Raw genomic sequence first — 19,124 nt, 5'->3', positions numbered from 1 at the left:
TCACCCGAGCCCCACCTTCGAGCCCTTCCCTGCATGAGCTCGTTCCCTTGCTACCCCCGGTTCTCTCCTCTGTAAGGGGGAGTGATGAGGGTACCCAGCTCAGGGTTATCGATGAGGAGTGCTGGCAGAGCGACTGACACCACGGAGGCTGGGATAGAGGTGGATTCCCTCTCGGCGTCTCCATGACCGCAGAAGTTCCAAGAAGGGATGGAAGTTATTTCTCTTCCTACAACGAAGTTTACTGGGGCAGTCCTCTAGAAAAGGAGACGTGTTATCACTGTGTTTTCAGAGTCCACATCCTTCCTGTCCCTTCTCCCCAGAGTGGTTTAGGGGCTCACCCTGAAGGGGAACATGCATCGAATGCTGCAGCAGTGAAACGAGCAGCGCTCTCCAGGAAACCTGCGGGAAAAGGGAGACTCCCGAAGGAGGGCATCCCAGGGAGGATCAGGCCTCTAGCTCTAGGGTGAGTAATTGTCCCCGAGCTTCACCTTTGGTGTCCCTTTGGTAGTGGAACCAGGGAAGGCTGGGGTGGGCGGTGTCAGAGGTACCTGGAGATTTGCTTGGAGGCCAGCGTTCCTAACATTTTGTTCATATTTTGGTTTCTGTTTCCCGCGTTGTGTGGGAGAAATCAGAAAAGCCCTTACTGCATCTTCGCAGGCTCCCTTCATCAGTGGATCTGCCCTTCCTGTGTGTCTACTGTGGGCCAAGGATATGGGCAGATTATCAGTCCCTTAATGCCTTTAGGAAGGAATGCCTCTTTGTTGGTGCTTCCGGAAGCCTCTGCAAGGGAACAGGACAGGATGTTAATTAAATGTATTACAAGGCCACATTATAAGCCATTCTGTATTCTGCTTCTCATTTGAAATTTCCTCAGCATCAGTGTCTTTCAAAGCTCACTAGATAAGGTAAATGTATTACATAGCAGGTAATAGCATAGCCAAATAATACTGTTAGTAAGAAAATGTCCCCAATTTGTTGCTATCCTATAAAATTTAATGATAAACTTCCTCTTATTATCTAGGCACTTTCTTGTTTCCTCAGAGAAGTTCAAGACCCCAATTGTATAGCTCCCATTTCTGTTATTTAGTTATACTCAGAGGGACATCCAGGTGTCTGGTTGGGGTCTAGTTTCCTTGGTTATCCACAGGTGAGAGGCTGCCTTCCCTGTTGACTGATCACATACCTCCTTTAGCAGCTACAAGTTGGGTTATTCCAATCACAGGTCTTTTCCTGTGTTCTATATTTCCAAACTCTGCAGGATAAACAGGGCACTTAAGAATATTTAGAACCAGCTTCACATTCACATAATTCAAAAACCAGGTAAAATCTGCTATCATTATAGCAGTTTGCAATGTAAGCACCAGTTTTCTTACACAGTAGCAAATTCTCTGTTCCCTGGATTCAATAGATATAATATAGGCCCACATTGGTGTACTCAAGACGTGGTGTAATTTGAGGGAAGGGGGTTGATAGAGAAAATGGAAGAAAGAAAAAGAGAAGATGCTTGGGTTGAGCTCTGCTATTGGACCAGAGATCATGACCTGGAAGTTCAAAGCTCATTTTGGAGAAATCTATCAAGAAGTTAACTATAATACTCTTACATCCCTCATCTGGGGAAGTGAATCCCAACATTATACAAACTGCTCTCTCTTTCTGAGGGTGGCAGTTTGAAATAGCCTAGACCTTTGTGTGGAATTTAGACGTGTGCAGTGGTGGCAGTTAGGATTCTTGTATTTCCCGAGGCCTACTTCTTTCCCTTTATCCGTTTCCATCTCATGGTTTTTAAACTTGGAAATGTCTCTTTGTGTTTCCTCTTCAGCCCCTGTGTTGTGAATACCCCAGTACTGCATTAGTTGGGGCTTCCCTCTCTAATGAACCTGATAGCCTACTTTTATAGCAGGCGACTGTCCAAACAGATTTGTAGCCCGACATTCCCCCATTTCCAGCCTCCTGCCCTTTCTCTTCTTCCTCGTCAAGATCCCAAAGATTTCCTAGCCCCACGCTGACCTCTGTACCTTTACTGCCATTATGGCCTGCTTTGAAATTTCTTGGTCCTGTGATTCCTGTCTTTTGGGGTGTGGTTTCCCTTCATTCCCACACGTGCCCCGCTGACAAATGCCCTGTAAGAGATTTGTGATTCAGTGCTGCTGTTAAGGAGATTTCTACTCCTGTGCCTCGGGGGCCAAGTGAGAGTAAATATGTCCTCTGTGGTGTCTCCTTGCCTGGAGTAACTTTTGCCTTTCCAGCGAAAGCAGAGCTGTTACATTTTATACTACCAGCTTTCCCTCAGCACGGGCCCTGACTGCTTCCTCCACGTGCCTACCCCATTCATGCAGGTTCAGCTGGATTAGAAGTTCAACCTGTTTATGAAGTTTGTCCAATGCCGTCTCTTCCTGGGAAATGGCTGATGTTGTTTGTTGGGTCAGACAGAGTGTCTTTTGCTCATGATCTTTATCTTTCTTGCTATTTCAGCTTTGATATTAAGACTAAAACCATTTTTTAAAGCTGATTTTTTTCTTGAGTTTTGATATTTTTGCTTCCACAGCTTCTGCTCTAGGGTTCTGTTCACTGATAAATTTTTAAAGGCATTTTACTTGCTGATAATAATTTACCTTTTATTTCCCAGTAAAATGATTGATGAAATCAGAGTGCTTTAGGCATTTTAAAGGGATATTTTAAAAAATATTTCTTTGTGGGGGCCGGCCTGGTGGCATAGTGGTTAAGTTTGTGCGCTCCGCTTTGGTGGCCTGGGGTTTGCGGGTTCGGATCCCGGGTGCAGACCTATGCACTGCTTATGAAGCCATGCTGTGGTGGTGTCCCATATAAAGTAGAGGAAGATGGGCACAGATGTTAGCCCAGGGCCAATCTTCCTCAGCAAAAAAAGAAGAGGATTGGCAACGGATGTTAGCTCAGGGCTGATCTTCCTCAAAAAAAAAATATCCTTTGTGGCTCTTGGGCTTTTGATAATTTCACTCAATTTTTTTCTCCACCTCAATTTAAGAAGATGACCCATCCTCACTGTAGTCAGGGCCTCCCCTGTTACTCTGTCATTTCCTTTATAAACCCACCACACTCCTGAGGTTGAACTCACACTCTCTGTCTTCCAAAGGCGTGACCATTATTAAGGCTTTGTTACATGTGAATCGCTCTGCTCTGGATGAGGACAGGATGAAGAACAGAGAACTTAAAGGTAGTGGGCATGGTGCTGGCCTGCTGCCGATCCCAGAGCCCTCATTGGGCTTGCTGGGGCTCTGCCTGTTGGTGAAGGAGAAGGGAGACTGTCTGGCTCTAGAAATGAGCACTGGCACCAGGTCTCCACTGCCAAGAGGCAGTGATCAAGATAGATAAGCTTTGCCCTTTCCAGGTGGAACTTTGCATCCCTAGTCCCAGTTGGCTATGCATATACTCAAGTGTTAGAGAGAATGGGGTCCCGGGATCCTGAACTCCGTGCTACCATAGCTAGTCCACTGCTAGGTCACCAAGGGAGATTTGTGCACAAGGGACAGGCCAGGCAAAGGAGGATTTCCTCACTGGCTGGCTCTTGGCCTCAAACCTCTTTGTGAACTCCAGAGCTCTGGTGTGCTGTGCTGGACTATAGGGGAGATTCTTGTGTTGGACTCAGTGACTTCCACTTCCCTGGACCCCTCTTATTCCTGCTTGGCTATGGAGGAGTGTGGGGGCATCTCTTCCCCAGGTTGAGATCCCAAGTCCTGTCCTTCCATATCAGCCACTGGGAAGAAAAACCCCTTAGAGCAATCATTTCTGTATAGGTTCAGAGAGCTTTCACCCCAGGTCTGCCTGTAAAGAAAGCTCCACTTTGCAGCACTTACCTCGTGTCCTAGGATTTGACCTATGTGTGAGTACTTTTAGAAAATCTATTTAGAAATCTGCTTCCCAGAAACTTTCTTTTACTAGTTTTCCTTTTTTCTTCCTTCTTGGCTTCCATGAAACTGTATTCTTCTAATTCTTGCTTTTCTAACTATTCTCTCTCTGCCTCTTCCTCACAACACTCCTGGCTGTAGGTCTGGTATGAGTGAGGCCTTAGCGGTCTACATTTTAAAGATTAGTCTTTTACTTTCAAGTCTTGACACTAACTGTTGTTGCTTTTGTGAGATAGAGATCCAATGTTCTTTTTTTCCATATGGCTGGACAGTTGTCCCAGTTCTAAATCTGCATTTCCATTTGTTGGTACCTCTAAAAGCAGTTTTGGTTCAGTACATGTCAACCTTCTCTTCCTCTGGGATCTTTGCACCTAAATTCCCTCTTTCTGGAAAGCTCTTCTCTTTCTTTTTGGGCTAACAACTCCTGTTAATGCCTACCAACCAAAGACCACTAAGAACACATCTGTAGTAAAAAGCATTAGGTGTGTCTAGCTTGCTGCTTCAAGAGAAACCATACTCCCTAGGACCTTGGGGCATCTCAGTAAGAGTGAGTCAGAAGGAGTTTATAGAGGGGCTGGCATAACGGTTAAGTGCACGCGTTCCGCTGTGGCGGCCTGGGGTTCGCAGGTTTGGATCCCGAGTGTGGACCGACAACGCACTGTTTGTCAAGCCATGCTGTGGTGGCATCCCATATAAAGTAGAGGAAGATGGGCACAGATGTTAGCCAGGGCCAATCTTCCTCAGCAAAAAGAGGAAGATTGGCAACAGATATTATCTCAGGGCTAATCTTCCTCACACACACACACACACACACACACACACACACACACACACACAAAGGGGGCTTGTAGAATTTGGCTTTGTGCTGGGTGATTTTAAGAAGCGATTAGGGAAGCAGGGACCAGTTTTGGGATGGATACTGTCAAGGAGCGGGGCATTTCAGCATTTGGGTATCTTAGGAAGCAGGAGGTGGGAGGAGTGAGGTGAGGCTGAGGATCTCATTTGTGAGAAGCCCCATTCAGTCAAATAAAAGATCAGTATCATTTTATTTATTTATTTAAAGTTTTTTTTTTTTTTTTGTGAGGAAGATCAGCCCTGAGCTAACAGCCATGCCAATCCTTCTCTTTTTGCTGAGGAAGACTGGCCCTGAGCTAACATCTATTGCCAGTCCTCCTCCTTTTTTTTTTTTCCCTTTTTCTCCCCAAAGCCCCAGTAGATAGTTGTATGTCATAGTTGCACATCCTGCTAGTTGCTGTATGTGGGACGCCCCCTCAGCATGGCCCGACAAGCGGTGCCTCTATTTATTTTTTTAATATGTATATATTTTTTTGTGTGAGGAAGATCAACCATGAGCTAACATCCATGCCAATCCTCCTCTTTTTGCTTAGAAAGACTGGCCCTGGGCTAACATCCGCGCCCATCTTTCTCTACTTTACATGGGATGCCACCACAGCATGGCCTGACAAGCGGTACCTCGGTGAGTGCCCGGGATCCGAACCCAGGGCTGCCAGCAGTGGAGCACGCCCACCCTGGGGCAGGCCCCAGGATCAGTATCATTTTAACAGCCTATATAGAAACATTGTTTCCATGGTCATGTCCAGGTCCTGTTGGAAACATTGTTCACGTTTTGCTAGGAATATCCCAGTCTGATTGCTCGCAGGCAATCTTTTCTCACTTCTCATTCTTTGAATTAGATCTTGACTTAAATATTAGCTTCTCAGCGACCTGTTCTAACTGCTATTGCTTATTTCTTGCCCAGTATTTATTACAAATTGTAATTATTTAATTTATTGTCAATTTGCCTTTTTTTCTTCTCTACTGGAAAGTAAAATCCGTGAGGCAGAGACTACATTTCTTTTCTTCTCCGTTATACCCTTAGTGCCAAGTGTAGGTCATGCACATCATAGGTGCTCAGGAAACACATCTGTATGAAAAAATGGATGAATAAAAGAAAATTCAAGGTTAATGGTCTGATTGCATTAGCAGTTCTGCCAGATACACTGCTAATCTCTAGTTAAAGTCAACTGAGAGTGTATCCTCCATGAGTAAGAGAAAGCTGGTATGAGTGTGACCTTGTGTATTTCTGCACACAACAGGGCCTTACTCATCTTCCTGGTTTTTTGTAATTCTATGTAATTTAAAAACTCAGGAAGGCAAAAATCAAATAAGATCTACCTAGGACTTTTTTACAACCTATTTTTATATATTATTTGATACATACTAAGAGTATATATGACACGTAGATTGTGAAGCATAATAATAAAATATATATCTCATTATATGTATCTTAAAATTGTATGTCATTGGAGTCTTAATTTGCATTTCCCTGATGACTAATGAAGTTGAGCATTTTTTCATGTTTTTATTGGCCATTTGTATTTCTTTTTGAAATACCTTTTTATATCATTTCCTTATTTTTCTGTTGGGCTGTCTTTTTCTATATTGTTGCGTTGGAGTTTATATTTTCTGGATAGAAATCCGTTGTTATATGTGTTGCAAATATCTTCTCACATTAATGGTTTTCTTTTTTTTTTTTTTTTTTTGTGAGGAGATCAGCCCTGTGTTAACATCCGCCAATCCTCCTCTTTTTTTTTTTTTTTTTTTTGCTGAGGAAAGCGGCCCGAGCTAACATCTGTGCCCATCTTCCTCCACTTTATATGGGACGCCGCCACAGCATGGCTTGCCAAGCAGTGCGTCGGTGCGCGCCCAGGATCCGAACCAGCGAACCCCGGGCCGCTGCAGCGGAGCGCGCGCACTTAACCGCTTGCGCCACCGGGCCGGCCCCAATGGTTTTCTTTTTTTTTAAATGATGTCTTTGGGCATACAGAAGTTCTTAATTTTGATGTTTATTGTGTTAATTTGTAATGATTAGCATTTTCTACATCTATTTAAAAGGTCTTCTATTCTGAAATCATGACAAAATGAAAAGTTTTAAAGGTTTATCTTTCATATTTAAGTCTTTACTTGATCTGGAATTGATTTTTATATATGCTGTGAGATAATAATCCAGGTATTTTTCATATGGCTAGTCAGTTTTTCTGGTATCATTTATATGCCAAAGACTGACTTATATTTGCAGTTACAAGAACGGAAGAGATAATCTCATAATTGTTCCTTTTTAGATCATGTACTATTTCTATTTTACAGGTTCTGTTTGTAATTTTGAGTAAGCTTCCAGGAGACTATGAAAGATTATGATGAACTTCTCAAATACTATGAATTATATGAAACTATTGGAACAGGTAATTGTTATTTTTTTCTTGGAGGCAGAGGGTAGATCAGCTCTTGGAGAGTAGAGTGTATTTGGGCAGTCATAAGCTTTTTAGTCTAACCTAGGTAGTTTTAAAATTCTTAACCTACTTTAGTAAGAAACAGTGGAGCAAGAGAAAGGAGAGTAGTAGGAGAGGACTTGTAGGTCATTTTATTTAGAATAAAAGTCGCTGGAGGGTTTTGAGCCAAGGAGTGAACTAACCTTTGTTTTTAAGGGTCACTCTGGCTGCTTGGTTGTGAAAAGATTGGGTGGAGGAGGGCAAGGGCAGAAGCAGAGAGATGTGAGGAGGTTACTGCGATAATTCGGGGCAGTGATGCTGGAGATGATGGTGACTTGGATGAGAGCGATAGTAGTGAAGGTAGTGAATGGGTGGCATTCTATATACTACATACGTGTGTGTTTTAATTTATTTGAGGTATATCCCGTAGTAAAATATATAGAGTGCACTAATCGTTTTTTTCTCTGTACTTTTTTTTATTGTGGTAAAATATATATAACATAAAATATATCATTTTAATAATTTTTTTATTTTATTGAGGTCATATAGGTTTATAACATTGTGTAATTTCAGCTGTATATTATTATTTATCACCTTCTGTATGGACTGCATTGTGCTCACTACCAATAGTCTAGTTTTTATCTGTCACCATACACGTGTGCCCCATTACCCCTTTTACCCACCTCCCAACCCCCTTTCCCTCTGGTAACCACCGATCTTTTTCTTTATCCATGTGTTTATCTTCCACACGTGAGTAAAATAATACAGTGTTTGTCTTTCTCTGTCTGGCTTATTTTGCTTACATAACACCGTCAAGATCCATCCATGTTGTTGCAAATGGGATGATATTGTCTTTTTTATGGCTGAGTAGTATTCCATTGTGTGTGTGTGTGTGTGTGTGTGTGTGTGTGTGTGTATATACCAAATCTCCTTTATCCATTCGTCAGTTGATGGGTACTTGGGTTTCTTCCACATCTTGGCTATTGTGAATAATGCTGCAATGAACATAGGGGTGCATAGATCTTTTTGTATTGTTGATTTCATGTTCTTTGGATAAATACAGTAGTTGAATAGCTGGATCACCTGGTATTTCTATTTTTAATTTTTTGAGAAATCTCCATACTGTTTTCTATTTTCTATAGTGGCTGCACCAGTTTGCATTCCCACCAGCAGTGCATGAGGGTTCCCTTTTCTCCACATCCTCTCCAACACTTATTATTTCTTGTGTTGTTAATTATAGCCATTCTGACAGGTGTGAGGTGATATCTCATTGTAGTTTTCATTTGCATTTCCCTAGTAATTAGTGATGTTGAATAATTTTCGTGTGCCTCTTGGCCATCTGTATATCTTCTTTGAAAAAATGTCTGTTCCTAGCTTCTGCCCATTTTTTGATTGAGTTGTTTGGTTTTTTGTTGTTGAGTTGCATGAGTTCTTTATGTATTTTGGAAATTAACGCCTGTTGGATATATGATTTGCAAATATTTTCTCCCAGTTGGTAGGTAGTCTTTTCATTTTATTCATGGTTTCCTTTGCCTTTCAGAAGCTTTTAGTCTGATGTAATCCCATTTGTTTATTTTTTCTTTTGTTTCCCTTGCCTGGGTAGATATGGTATTCGAAAAGATGCTGCTAAGATTGATGTCAAAGAGTGTACTGCCTATGTTTTCTTCTAGGAGTTTTGTGGTTTCAAGTCTTAGCTTCAAGTCTTTAATCTACTTTGAGTTAATTTTTGTGTATGGTGAAAGATAATGGTCTACTTTCATTCTTTTGCATGTGGCTGTCCAATTTTCCCAGCACCATTTATTGAAGAGACTTTCCTTTCTCTGTTGTATGTTCTTGGGTCCCTTGTCAAAGATCAGCTGTCTGTAGACATGTGGTTTTATTACTGGGCTTTCAGTTTTGTTCCATTGATCTGTGTGTCTGTTTTTGTACCAGTACCATGCTGTTTTGATTGCTATAGCTTTGTAGTATATTTTGAAGTCAGAAATTCTGATGCCTCCAACTTTGTTCTTTTCTTCTCAGGATTTCTTTGGCTATTTGGGGTTTTTTTCTTGTTCCATAACTTTTAGGATTCTTTGTTGTATTTCCATGAAGAATGTCATTGGGATTCTGATTGGGATTGCATTGAATCTGTAGATTGCTTTAGGTAGTATGGACATTTTAACTATATTTATTCTTCCTATCCATGTGCATGGAATATCTTTCCGTTTCTTTATATCTTCTTCAGTTTCTTTCAGTAATGTCTGATAGTTTTCAGTGTATAGGTCTTTCACCTCCTTGGTTAAATTTATTCCTAGATATTTTATTCTTTTTGTTACCATTGTAAATGGGATTATATTCTTGACTTCTCTTTCTGTTCATTATTAGTGTATAGAAATGCAACTAATTTTTTTAGGTTGATTTTGTACCCTGCAACTTTGCTGTAGTTGCTGATTATGTCTAATAGCTTTCTCACGGATTCTTTAGGGTTTTCTATATATAGAATCATGTCATCCTCAAATAGCGAAAGTTTTGCTTCTTCCTTTCCAATTTGGGTAACTTTTATTTATTTTTCTTGCCTAATTGCTCTGGCCAAAACCTCTAGTACTGTGTTGAATAAGAGTGGCAAGAATGAACACTCTTGTCTTGTTCCTGTTCTCAGAGGGATGGCTTTCACTTTTTCCCCATTGAGTATGATGTTGGCTATGGGTTTGTCATATATGACCTTTATTATTATGTTGAGGTACTTTCCTTCTATACCCATTTTATTGAGAGTTTTTATCATAAGTGGATGTTGGATGTTGTGAAATGCATTCTCTGTGTCTATTGAGATGATCACGTGGTTTTTATTCCTTGTTTTGTTAATGTAGTGTATCACACTGATTTGTGGATATTGAACCATCCCTGTGTCCCTGGTATAAATCCCACTTGATCGTGGTGTATAATCCTTTTAATATATTGCTGTATTTGGTTTGCCAATGTTTTGTTGAGGATTTTTGCATCTATGTTTGTCATTGATATTGGCCTGTAGTTTTCCTTCTTTGTGTTGTTCTTGTGTGGTTTTTGGTATCAGGGTGATGTTGGCCTCGTAGAATGAGTTAGGATGCATCTCTTCCTTTTCAAGTTTTTGGAATAGTTTGAGAAGGATAGGTATTAACTCTTCTTTGAATGTTTGGTAGAATTCTCCAGAGAAGCCATCTAGTCTTGGACTTTTGTTTTTTGGGAGGGTTTTGATTACTGTTTCAATCTCTTTACTTGTTATTGGTCTATTCAGATTCTCTATTTCTTCTTGATTCAGTTTTGGGAGGTTGTATGAGTCTAAGAATTTATCCATTTCTTCTAGATTGGCTAATTGGTTGGCATATAGTTTTTCATAGTATTCTCTTATAATCCTTTGTATTTCTGTGGTATCTTTTAATTTCTCCTCTTTTATTTCTAAGTTTATTTATTTGAGACTTTTCTCTTTTTTTCTTAGTGAGTCTGGCTTAGGGTTAGTCAATTTTGTTTATCTTCTCAAAGAACCAACTCTTTGTTTCATTGATCCTTTCTATTATTTTTTTGGTTTCAATTTCATTTATTTCTGCTCTAAGTTTTATTGTTTCCCTCCTTCTGCTGACTTTGGTCTTTGTTTGTTCTTCTTTTTCTAGTTCTGTTAGGTGTAGTTTAAGGTTACTTATTTGAGGTTTTTCTTCTTTATTGAGGTGGGCCTGTATTGCTATAAATTTCCCTCTTAGGATTGCTTTTGCTGCATCCCGTAAGAGTTGGTCTGTTGTGTTTTCATTCTCATTTGTCTCCAGGTATTTTTTGATTTCTGCTTTGTTTTCTTCATTGATCCAGTGGTTGTTCAGTAGCATGTTGTTTAGTCTCCACATATATGTGACTTTTCCAGACTTTTTCTTGTAGTCCATTTCTAGTTTTTATAACATTGTTGTTGGAAAAGATCCTTGATATGATTTCAATCTTGTTAGGTTTATTGAGGCTTGCCTTGTTTCCCAGCATCTGATCTATCTTTGAGAATGTTCCATGTGCATTTGAGAAGAATGTGTATTCTGCTGTTTTTGGATGGAATGTTCTACATATACCTATTAAGTCCATCTGTCAAGTGTTTCATTTAAGGCTACTGTTTCCTTGTTGACTTTCTGTCTGGATGATCTATCCATTGCTGTAAGCGGGGTTTTGAGGTCCCCTGCTATTATTGTGTTGCTGTCAAATTTCTCCCTTTAGGTCGGTTAATACTTGCTTTATATACTTTGGTGCTCTTGTGTTAGGTGCAGATATATTCGTAAGTGTTACGTCCTCTTAGTGGAATGTCCCTTTTACCATTATATACTGCCCCTCTTTGTCTCTCATTGTCTTTTTTATCTTGAAGTCTGCTTTGTCTGATCTAAGTATGGCAACACCTGCTTTCTTTCAATCCATTTACATTTAGAGTGATTGTTGACATATGAGGCTTAGTACTGTCATTTTATCTCTTGTTTTCTGGTTGTTCTAAATTTCCATTGTTTCTCTTCCCCTGTATTTCTGACTGCCATTTCAATTTGGTGGTTTATTTGTGATGGTTTTCTCAGTTTTCTCTTTATTTATAATTTGTGGCTCTGCTCTGATTTTTTGTTTAGTGGTTACCATGAGTTTGTATAAAAGACTTCGTAGATGAGATAGTAGATAGTTTAGTGGTTACCATGAGTTTGTATAAAAGATCTCGTAGATGAGATTTTCTGATAGCCTCTTATCTCCATTAGCCTAAGCTGGTTCCATCCCTTTCCTCTTCCCCTGTCTGAGTTATTGTTGTCACAAATAGTTCTTTTCTGTGTTTTGAGTTTGTGACTAAATTGAATTGTTTATAGGTATTTTTTCTGCTTTCCTTCCCTTTGTCTTTTATGTTATAATTGTTTACTGACCTATTCTGATATAGAGGTGCAATTTTCTGATTCTATCTGTCTATCTCCTTGCTCAAGGTTTTGTAAACCTTTGCTTTTTATTTTCACATGGGAGGGCTCCTTTCAATGTTTCTTGTAAGGCAGGTCTAGTGGCGATGAACTCCTTCAGCTTTTGTTTATCTGGGAAAGCTTTTACTTCTTCATCGTTATCTGAACGATAGTTTCACCGGATAGAGAATCGATGGGTAAAGTTTTTGTCTTTCAGTATTTTAAATATATTATTCCATTCTCTCCTAGCCTGTACGGCTTCTGCTGAGAAATCTGCTGAAAGCCTGAAAGAGGTTCTTTTGTAGTTTATTTTCTTCTGCCTTGCTGCCCTTAATATTTTTTCTTTGTCATTGACTTTTGCCAGTTTTACTATTGTATGCCTTGGAAAAGGTCTTTTTGCATTGATGTAATTAGGAATACTATTGGCTTCAAGTACTTGTAAGTCCAGTTCCTTCCCCAGGTTTGGGAAGTTCTCAGCTATTATTTCTTTGAACAAGCTCAGAGTGTGCTAATCTTGATGGAATTTTGCATACATGTACATCCATATGTTCCCTGCTCCAATCAGGACATAGAACATTTCCAGTCAATACCTGCCTCTTTTCCCCAAGGTAACCATGATATATTTTGAAGACAGAGCCAATGGGATTTGTTGATGGGTTGGATATGGGATGTGAGACAAAAGGGAAGGGCTAAGGGTGACTCCTGGGTTTTTGGCCTGAGGACCTGGGAAAATGAAGTTTCCACTTACTGAGATGGAGAAGATCATGGGAGGGACTACCAGGAGCTTCTTTTTAGTAATGGTAAATTGGAGATTTCTTTTAGAGATCTAAGTGTAGATATTTATTCAGCTTGTGATTCAGTTTTGAAACATAATTGCTTATCTTCACAGTTTTAAAACTGAATGGAAGTTTCATATTATTTGTTTTTTGTCTCTGCAACTTTATATTGTGTTCTAGCAATGTTAATTATAAAGCAAATTTCTAGAGTGAATTCTATTTTCCTAATTCTTCATTACAAAATTAGAGATATGCTATCACGGTAAAGAAAAATATCTTCAGCTAGACATTGGATGAGGAGAGGTTAGGGTCATGGCTGACACTTTGCAAGCAACAGGAAGAAAGAGCTTCTAGGAAAACATGGATTGATGGAGCCTTTTAAAAGTGTGTGGAAGGGTATTTGTGTTTCAGTCCTCAGTTTGCTTGGATGATGATGCTTAGGTTAGTCTTGCTTATCTTTTCATAATACATTTTCCTGTACTTAGGTGGTTTTGCAAAGGTCAAACTTGCCTGCCATATCCTCACTGGAGAAATGGTCGCTATAAAAATCATGGATAAAAATGCACTAGGGGTAAGTTTAAAATTATTTTTTAAATATTTATAGATCAGTATTGTGAATTAAAACCTAACTTTGCTCTAGTGTTGTAGTTACTGCTCTTTCATTATAATATTTATATAGCCTTTTTTTTTTTAATTGCCAGTTATGTATAGATTTATGGCTTTAAGAAGGAATCTGGGGGCAGGGGTTACTTTGTCCTTGATTTTAATGCAGGGCAGTGGCACATAGTTGAAGTCTGTAGGACTCTTTTTTCTGCAGTTGTTTCATAGTCTTCTAAGTGTTCTAGGTATTAGTATCTCCCTTCTTTATCCTCTCATGATACACTTACTAAATGTCACTCTATTTTATAGGCTAGATAGGTAGGTCGATCTTATGTCCCAGAATTTTATTCATGGTGACCTTAGAAGTTATTGAATGAAAGCCTCTTCCTGATCAGCCTCTTTTTTCCTCTACATGAATGCCTCCAGAGTTGAGCTGCTCCTCATCTCCTATAGCAGCCCCTTCAATTTGTGGCCTCAGCTGTAATGTACGCAGTTTTTTCTTTTTTCTTTTTAGGGAAGACTTGTCTCCATTGATGGTCTTTTTGGGCCTTTTATACCCTTTCCAGTGTTCGAAGTCACCCTGAGTTCTCTTTTTTCCTAGTTCTTTCTACCATCCCTCGTGTGGTTTGGTGTCTGTGCTTTTCTTTGTTCTGGTTTCCCACTGAGAATTCACTAGTCTCTCAGTATGTGTCTGTGGCTGTTTCTTTTTTTGAAGATAAAAGAAAAAAATTAAAAAGATCTTTTTCTCTAACCAAAAATCTCTTAAGTGCTGAAGAAAAATTTTTTTTCCTTCTGGATTGAATTAACATTATAATTATTAGTAGTATACCATTGAATAAAACAACACAAACATTTCATAATGTTGATAATTATCAAACATAAAAAATAATTTACTGAAAATCCTTTTTTAAATTAGACGCATTGGACTCTTTTGGTCTCCCTTGTTGCTGGAAGGAGACAGAGTTTAATGTCAATTGTTACCTTGTTTTTTATTTTTAAGAATGTAAGTGCTGATTACATATATAAATAAGTCAAAGGGAGTGTAAGGAGTTTGTTATAGAAATGTCACTCAATTCTTTGACCTTCTTCAAAAATGTATGCCTAAGTCACACAGTGCCCTATATTAGAAATTATTTTTAATAATCAACTGACAATTCAAGCTCTCTTTCAATATTTTTGTTTTTCAGTGCTCAATATTGTATTTAACTAATAAAAAGGCATTAAAAACCATTTTCTCTTGAGCATTTAAACTTTGATTACAAATTTGATTAATTTCCTTAATTAATTTAAACTTGTTACAACTTTTGTATGACTTATTCACTTGAATACTTCAAACACTTAAGTAGCAAACAAAATGTGAACTGTAATTACAAAATGTGTTACCACACTGATACTCAAAATTTATTCTAACGCATCAGTATTATGACATTAATTCATTATTTCAGAACTTGTTTTTTTATTTTCTAATGTTACTATGCTTACTTTAGTTTCTAGGATTTTAATAATATTTTGAACTTACAGAGTTGTGGTCGTCAGAATCCCACTCTCCCCCAAAAAAGAATTAAAAAGATTATCACATCAGAATAGTCAAAGTTACGATTGATTCTTGGTCAAGACCTGATATCTGGCTGCATGGTCCTAGACAATTGGATCTTAAGCCAGTGATTATTAGAGTGAGTCCCTTGTTATGATCAAGTTTTACTTGTTATTTCATGGATATTTAGATTTCTGTCTTTAATATGGACTTTAAAATTTTTTAATCTTGGCTTATCCTCCCACCCAACCAACTTTTTATTTTGTTTAATTAATTTTTTTCCAAGTTTTTATGTAAAAAATTTCAAGCCCCTAGAAAAGTTGGAAGACTGAGACAATGAATATTGGCAGACCTTTCACCTACACTCACTGATTTTTAGTTCAGCTTGCTTCTTAGGGGCACTGCTAAGACAGAAAGTGTAGCCTAGGCATGCCCAGAGGAGTGTTCCTGTCATTGTCCTTTTTTGGAATGCTAACCTTCTACAGGAGTCTGAGATTTTTAGTTTTTCTGCATGTTGTACTATTGACCCACGTCAAACTTGTCTTTCATAAAACCCTCAGGCCTTTTTTCATGTACATAAAAATAAGTTTTGTTATGATATTTTTTTGAATTGTTGAACAATTTGTTTTGAGGCTGTTGATCACTTTTCTACTCACTATTGAAGCTGCTGATGTTGGTGCTTGGAACATTTCCGAAATTGATTGACTGCTCACTCCACGTAATGTTTTGTCACAGAGCGATTTGCCCCGCGTCAAAACGGAGATCGATGCCTTGAAGAACCTGAGACATCAGCATATATGTCAACTCTACCATGTGCTAGAGACAGCAGACAAAATATTCATGGTTCTTGAGGTTAGTAGTATGTTCCAGAGACCTGAAAGTATTTGGTCACTGTCTTAGTCTGCTTGGGCTGCTATAGTAAACACCACAGACTGGGTAGCTTATGAACAGCAGCAATTTATTTCTCACAGTTCTGGAGGCTGGAAGTCCAAGATCAAGTCACCAGCATGGTCAGGAGAGGGCCCTCTTCCTGGTTCATAGCTGGCTGTGTCCTCACGTGGTGTAAGGGACAAGAGATCTCTCCGGCGCCTTTTTTATAAGAGCACTAATTCCATTTACGAGCCTTCTGCCCTCATATATTAATCACTCCCCAAAGGCGCCACCTCCTAATTCTGTCATCTTTGGGGGTTAGGACTTTAACATATAAATTTTGGGGGGACACAAACATAGCAGTCACTTTATCAACAGTTAAGAGAAAAGTACGTTTCACCTGAAATATTAGAATAAATATTTAGTAGCTTACCTGTTTGAGTTCTGTCTGTAACAATTTAGATCAAGTAGACATATATAATAAACTGGAGATTCATTGTGAACATTCTCTTTCTAATACACTCCTAATGGGGTGGTGTAGTTTAGTGGATAACATATGTTAGAATTTGTTCCTAGAGGGAAGAATCTATTTTGGTTTTAGATGGGGTATTAGTCTAGGGCTGTCATAACAAATTGCCACAAACTTGGTGGCTTAAAACAACAGAAATTTATTGTCGCACCATTCTGGAGGAGCCTGAATTCAAGGTGTGAGCAGGTTGGTTCCTTCTACAGAATCTGTTCATGCCCCTTTCCTAGTTTCTGGGGGTTTCTGGCAATCCTTGGTGTTCCTTCGTTTATAGACGCACCACTCCAGTCTCTGCCTCTGTCTTCAAATGATGTTTTCTTCTCTGTGTGTCTGTGTCTTTGTCCAAATTTCCCTCTTCATATAAGGACACCAGTCATTGGATTAGGGCCCACCCTAATCTACAAAGACCTGATTTACAAATAGAGTCATGTTCACTGGTACTGGGTGTTAGGACTGGAACATATCTTTTTGGGGGACTCAGTTCCACCCACAGCCTATAGTTAGCCTTCAGTGTATGTGTTATGCCAACCAAACTCTTTCAAGTTTTAACCTGCCCTTTTTGGCTTGGAAAGTGAAGTCTTTAGAACTTGCATCCTTCATCTCTTGTTTCGTTTTCCTTGGTCTCATCCAAATAATTTTTTTTTTTATTGCAGTAACATTGGTTTATAACATTGTATAAATTTCAAGTGTACATCATTATACTCCTGTTTCTGCATAGATTACGTCATGTTCACCACCCAAAGACTGATTACAATCCATCACCACACACGTGTCTAATCATCCGTTTCACCTTCCTCCCTCCCTCCTTCCCCTCTAGTAACCACCAATCCAATCTCTGTCTCTATATGTTTGTTTGTTGTTGTTTTTATCTTCTGCTTATGAGTGAGATCACATGGTATTTGACCTCCCTCTGACTCATTTCACTTAGCATGATACCCTCAAAGTCTATCCATGTTGTCACAAATGGCTGGATTTCATTGTTTCTCATGACTGAGTTCTGTTGTGTATATACCAAATAATTTCTAACTGCACATCATTTTCACAGATTAGCACATTTTAAAATTCATAATGCTGAAAGTTTTGGACCTAGAACCATTTTCTCTTTATTACGTTGTAGATACGCCCACGTGGTCTACAGTGGTGATTTTAAAACCTTTTTTTTTAGGTTAGTCTCTGTCCAAATTAAATTCTTAAAGCAAAACAACAAAAAACCATGAACTTGGGACAAAATTTAAAAATTACAAGAGTATGTATTAAAAAGTGATGTTCTCACAGCAACTAGAAGGATGTGCAGCTATGACATACAACTATCTACTGGGGCTTTGGGGGAAAAATAAATAAATAAATAAAATTATAAAATAAATAAATAAATAAATAAAAAGTGATGTTCTCTCTCCCGTTATTCCAGTCATCCAGTTCCCTTCTCCTGAGTCAGTCACTTACTTCTCTTGTGTTTCCTATAGATGTGCCGTGTATTTACAAATACCTGCATATATTTTATATGTATATATGCATGTGTTTACATACATGCATGTATGTATGTGGTTTTTTTTGTGTGTGTGTGAAGAAGATTAGCCCTGAGCTAACATCTGTTGCCAGTCCTCCTCTTTTTGCTAAGGAAGATTGGCCCAGGGCTAACATGTTCCTCTACTTTATATGTGGGACGCCTGCCATAGCATGGCTTGATAAGCAGTGCATAAGTCCACGCCTGGGATCTGAACCCACAAACCCCAGGCCGCCAAAGCACAGCATGCAAACTTAACCACTATGCCACTGGGCCAGCTGCTGTATGTGTTTTTTATATACACAAATAATATAAATATGTATGTGTAGTTTGTTGTTTTCTGTCACACAAATTGTCACATATTATAATATTATTCTATACTTTGGTTCTTTTTTTCCTCGCTTAACATTTTAGCTTGGAGACCATCTAGGTGCATTCATAGAGACTTTAGATGTTTTTGTTCTCTTTATTTTATATTTCTTTATTTGAAAATATAGAGTAGCCTGTTTTCTTTATGTGAATCTTATTGGATAGCATTTAAAAAATTGACGATTGAGGTGTAATTTACATATGATAAAATGCACACATTGGGTATATGCAGTTTGACAAAGGTGTGCACCCACGTACTTCCCACCCCAGTCGAGGTGTAAAACATTTCCAGCACCCCAGGAAGTTTTCTCCTGACCCTTTGAAGTTAATCCCTGTAACACCACTCACCCACTGCCTTTCCCAGCCCTGGTCTGATTTCTGTCACCATAGGTTAGTTTTAACTGTTCTATATCAGTTTACAGTGGATGTAAACTGTTCCACTGTACTTGATGTAAATAGAATCATACAGTCAGTATTCTTTTGTTTTTAGCCTCTTCTGTTCAGCTTAATGCTTTTGCAAGTCTCCGTATCAACCTATGCTCTTTTACACCTTGCTTTTTTCACTTAATACTGGGTATTGTTTTATATCAGTTCATAATGAGCTTCCTCTTTTTTTATGGCTGCATAGAATTCCATTTTACGGCTGTGTCATAATTTATATATGTGAGCATTTGGGTTGTTTCCCATCTTTTTGCTCCTGCAAACAATGCTGCTGCAGTGAATGACCTTGAACGTGCGTTGCTTTTGATATGAGAGTGTCTGTAGGAAAAGTTCCTCAGTGTGGAACTATGAGGTCAAATGCCATATACACATATAAATATAATTGATATTGCTAAAATGAAACGAAATCTTAAATGGAAACCCCCGTTTATGGAAAGGTGGAGCTGCTCTGGA

The 19,124-nt window shown here is 38.8% G+C and overlaps 1 protein-coding gene across 3 annotated transcripts in view; it reads left to right on the top strand.

Moving 5' to 3' along the window:
• The first annotated feature begins 435 nt into the window (after positions 1-435).
• Positions 436-19,124, top strand: part of MELK (maternal embryonic leucine zipper kinase) — a 90,911-nt gene continuing 72,222 nt past the window's right edge. For all 3 annotated transcript variants that reach the window (XM_058523583.1, XM_058523582.1, XM_058523581.1), the window contains exons 1-4: positions 436-463; positions 7,029-7,123; positions 13,313-13,398; positions 15,697-15,813. In XM_058523583.1, the coding sequence (XP_058379566.1) occupies positions 7,066-7,123; positions 13,313-13,398; positions 15,697-15,813 (261 nt within the window). In that variant the 5' untranslated portion in view covers positions 436-463; positions 7,029-7,065. The remainder of the gene's footprint in view (positions 464-7,028; positions 7,124-13,312; positions 13,399-15,696; positions 15,814-19,124) is intronic.

This window comes from Diceros bicornis, chromosome 28 (assembly GCF_020826845.1).
Source record: "Diceros bicornis minor isolate mBicDic1 chromosome 28, mDicBic1.mat.cur, whole genome shotgun sequence".
NCBI lineage: Eukaryota > Metazoa > Chordata > Mammalia > Perissodactyla > Rhinocerotidae > Diceros > Diceros bicornis.
Note: the sequence above shows the minus strand (reverse complement) of the source record. Positions and strands in the feature narration are given on the sequence as shown.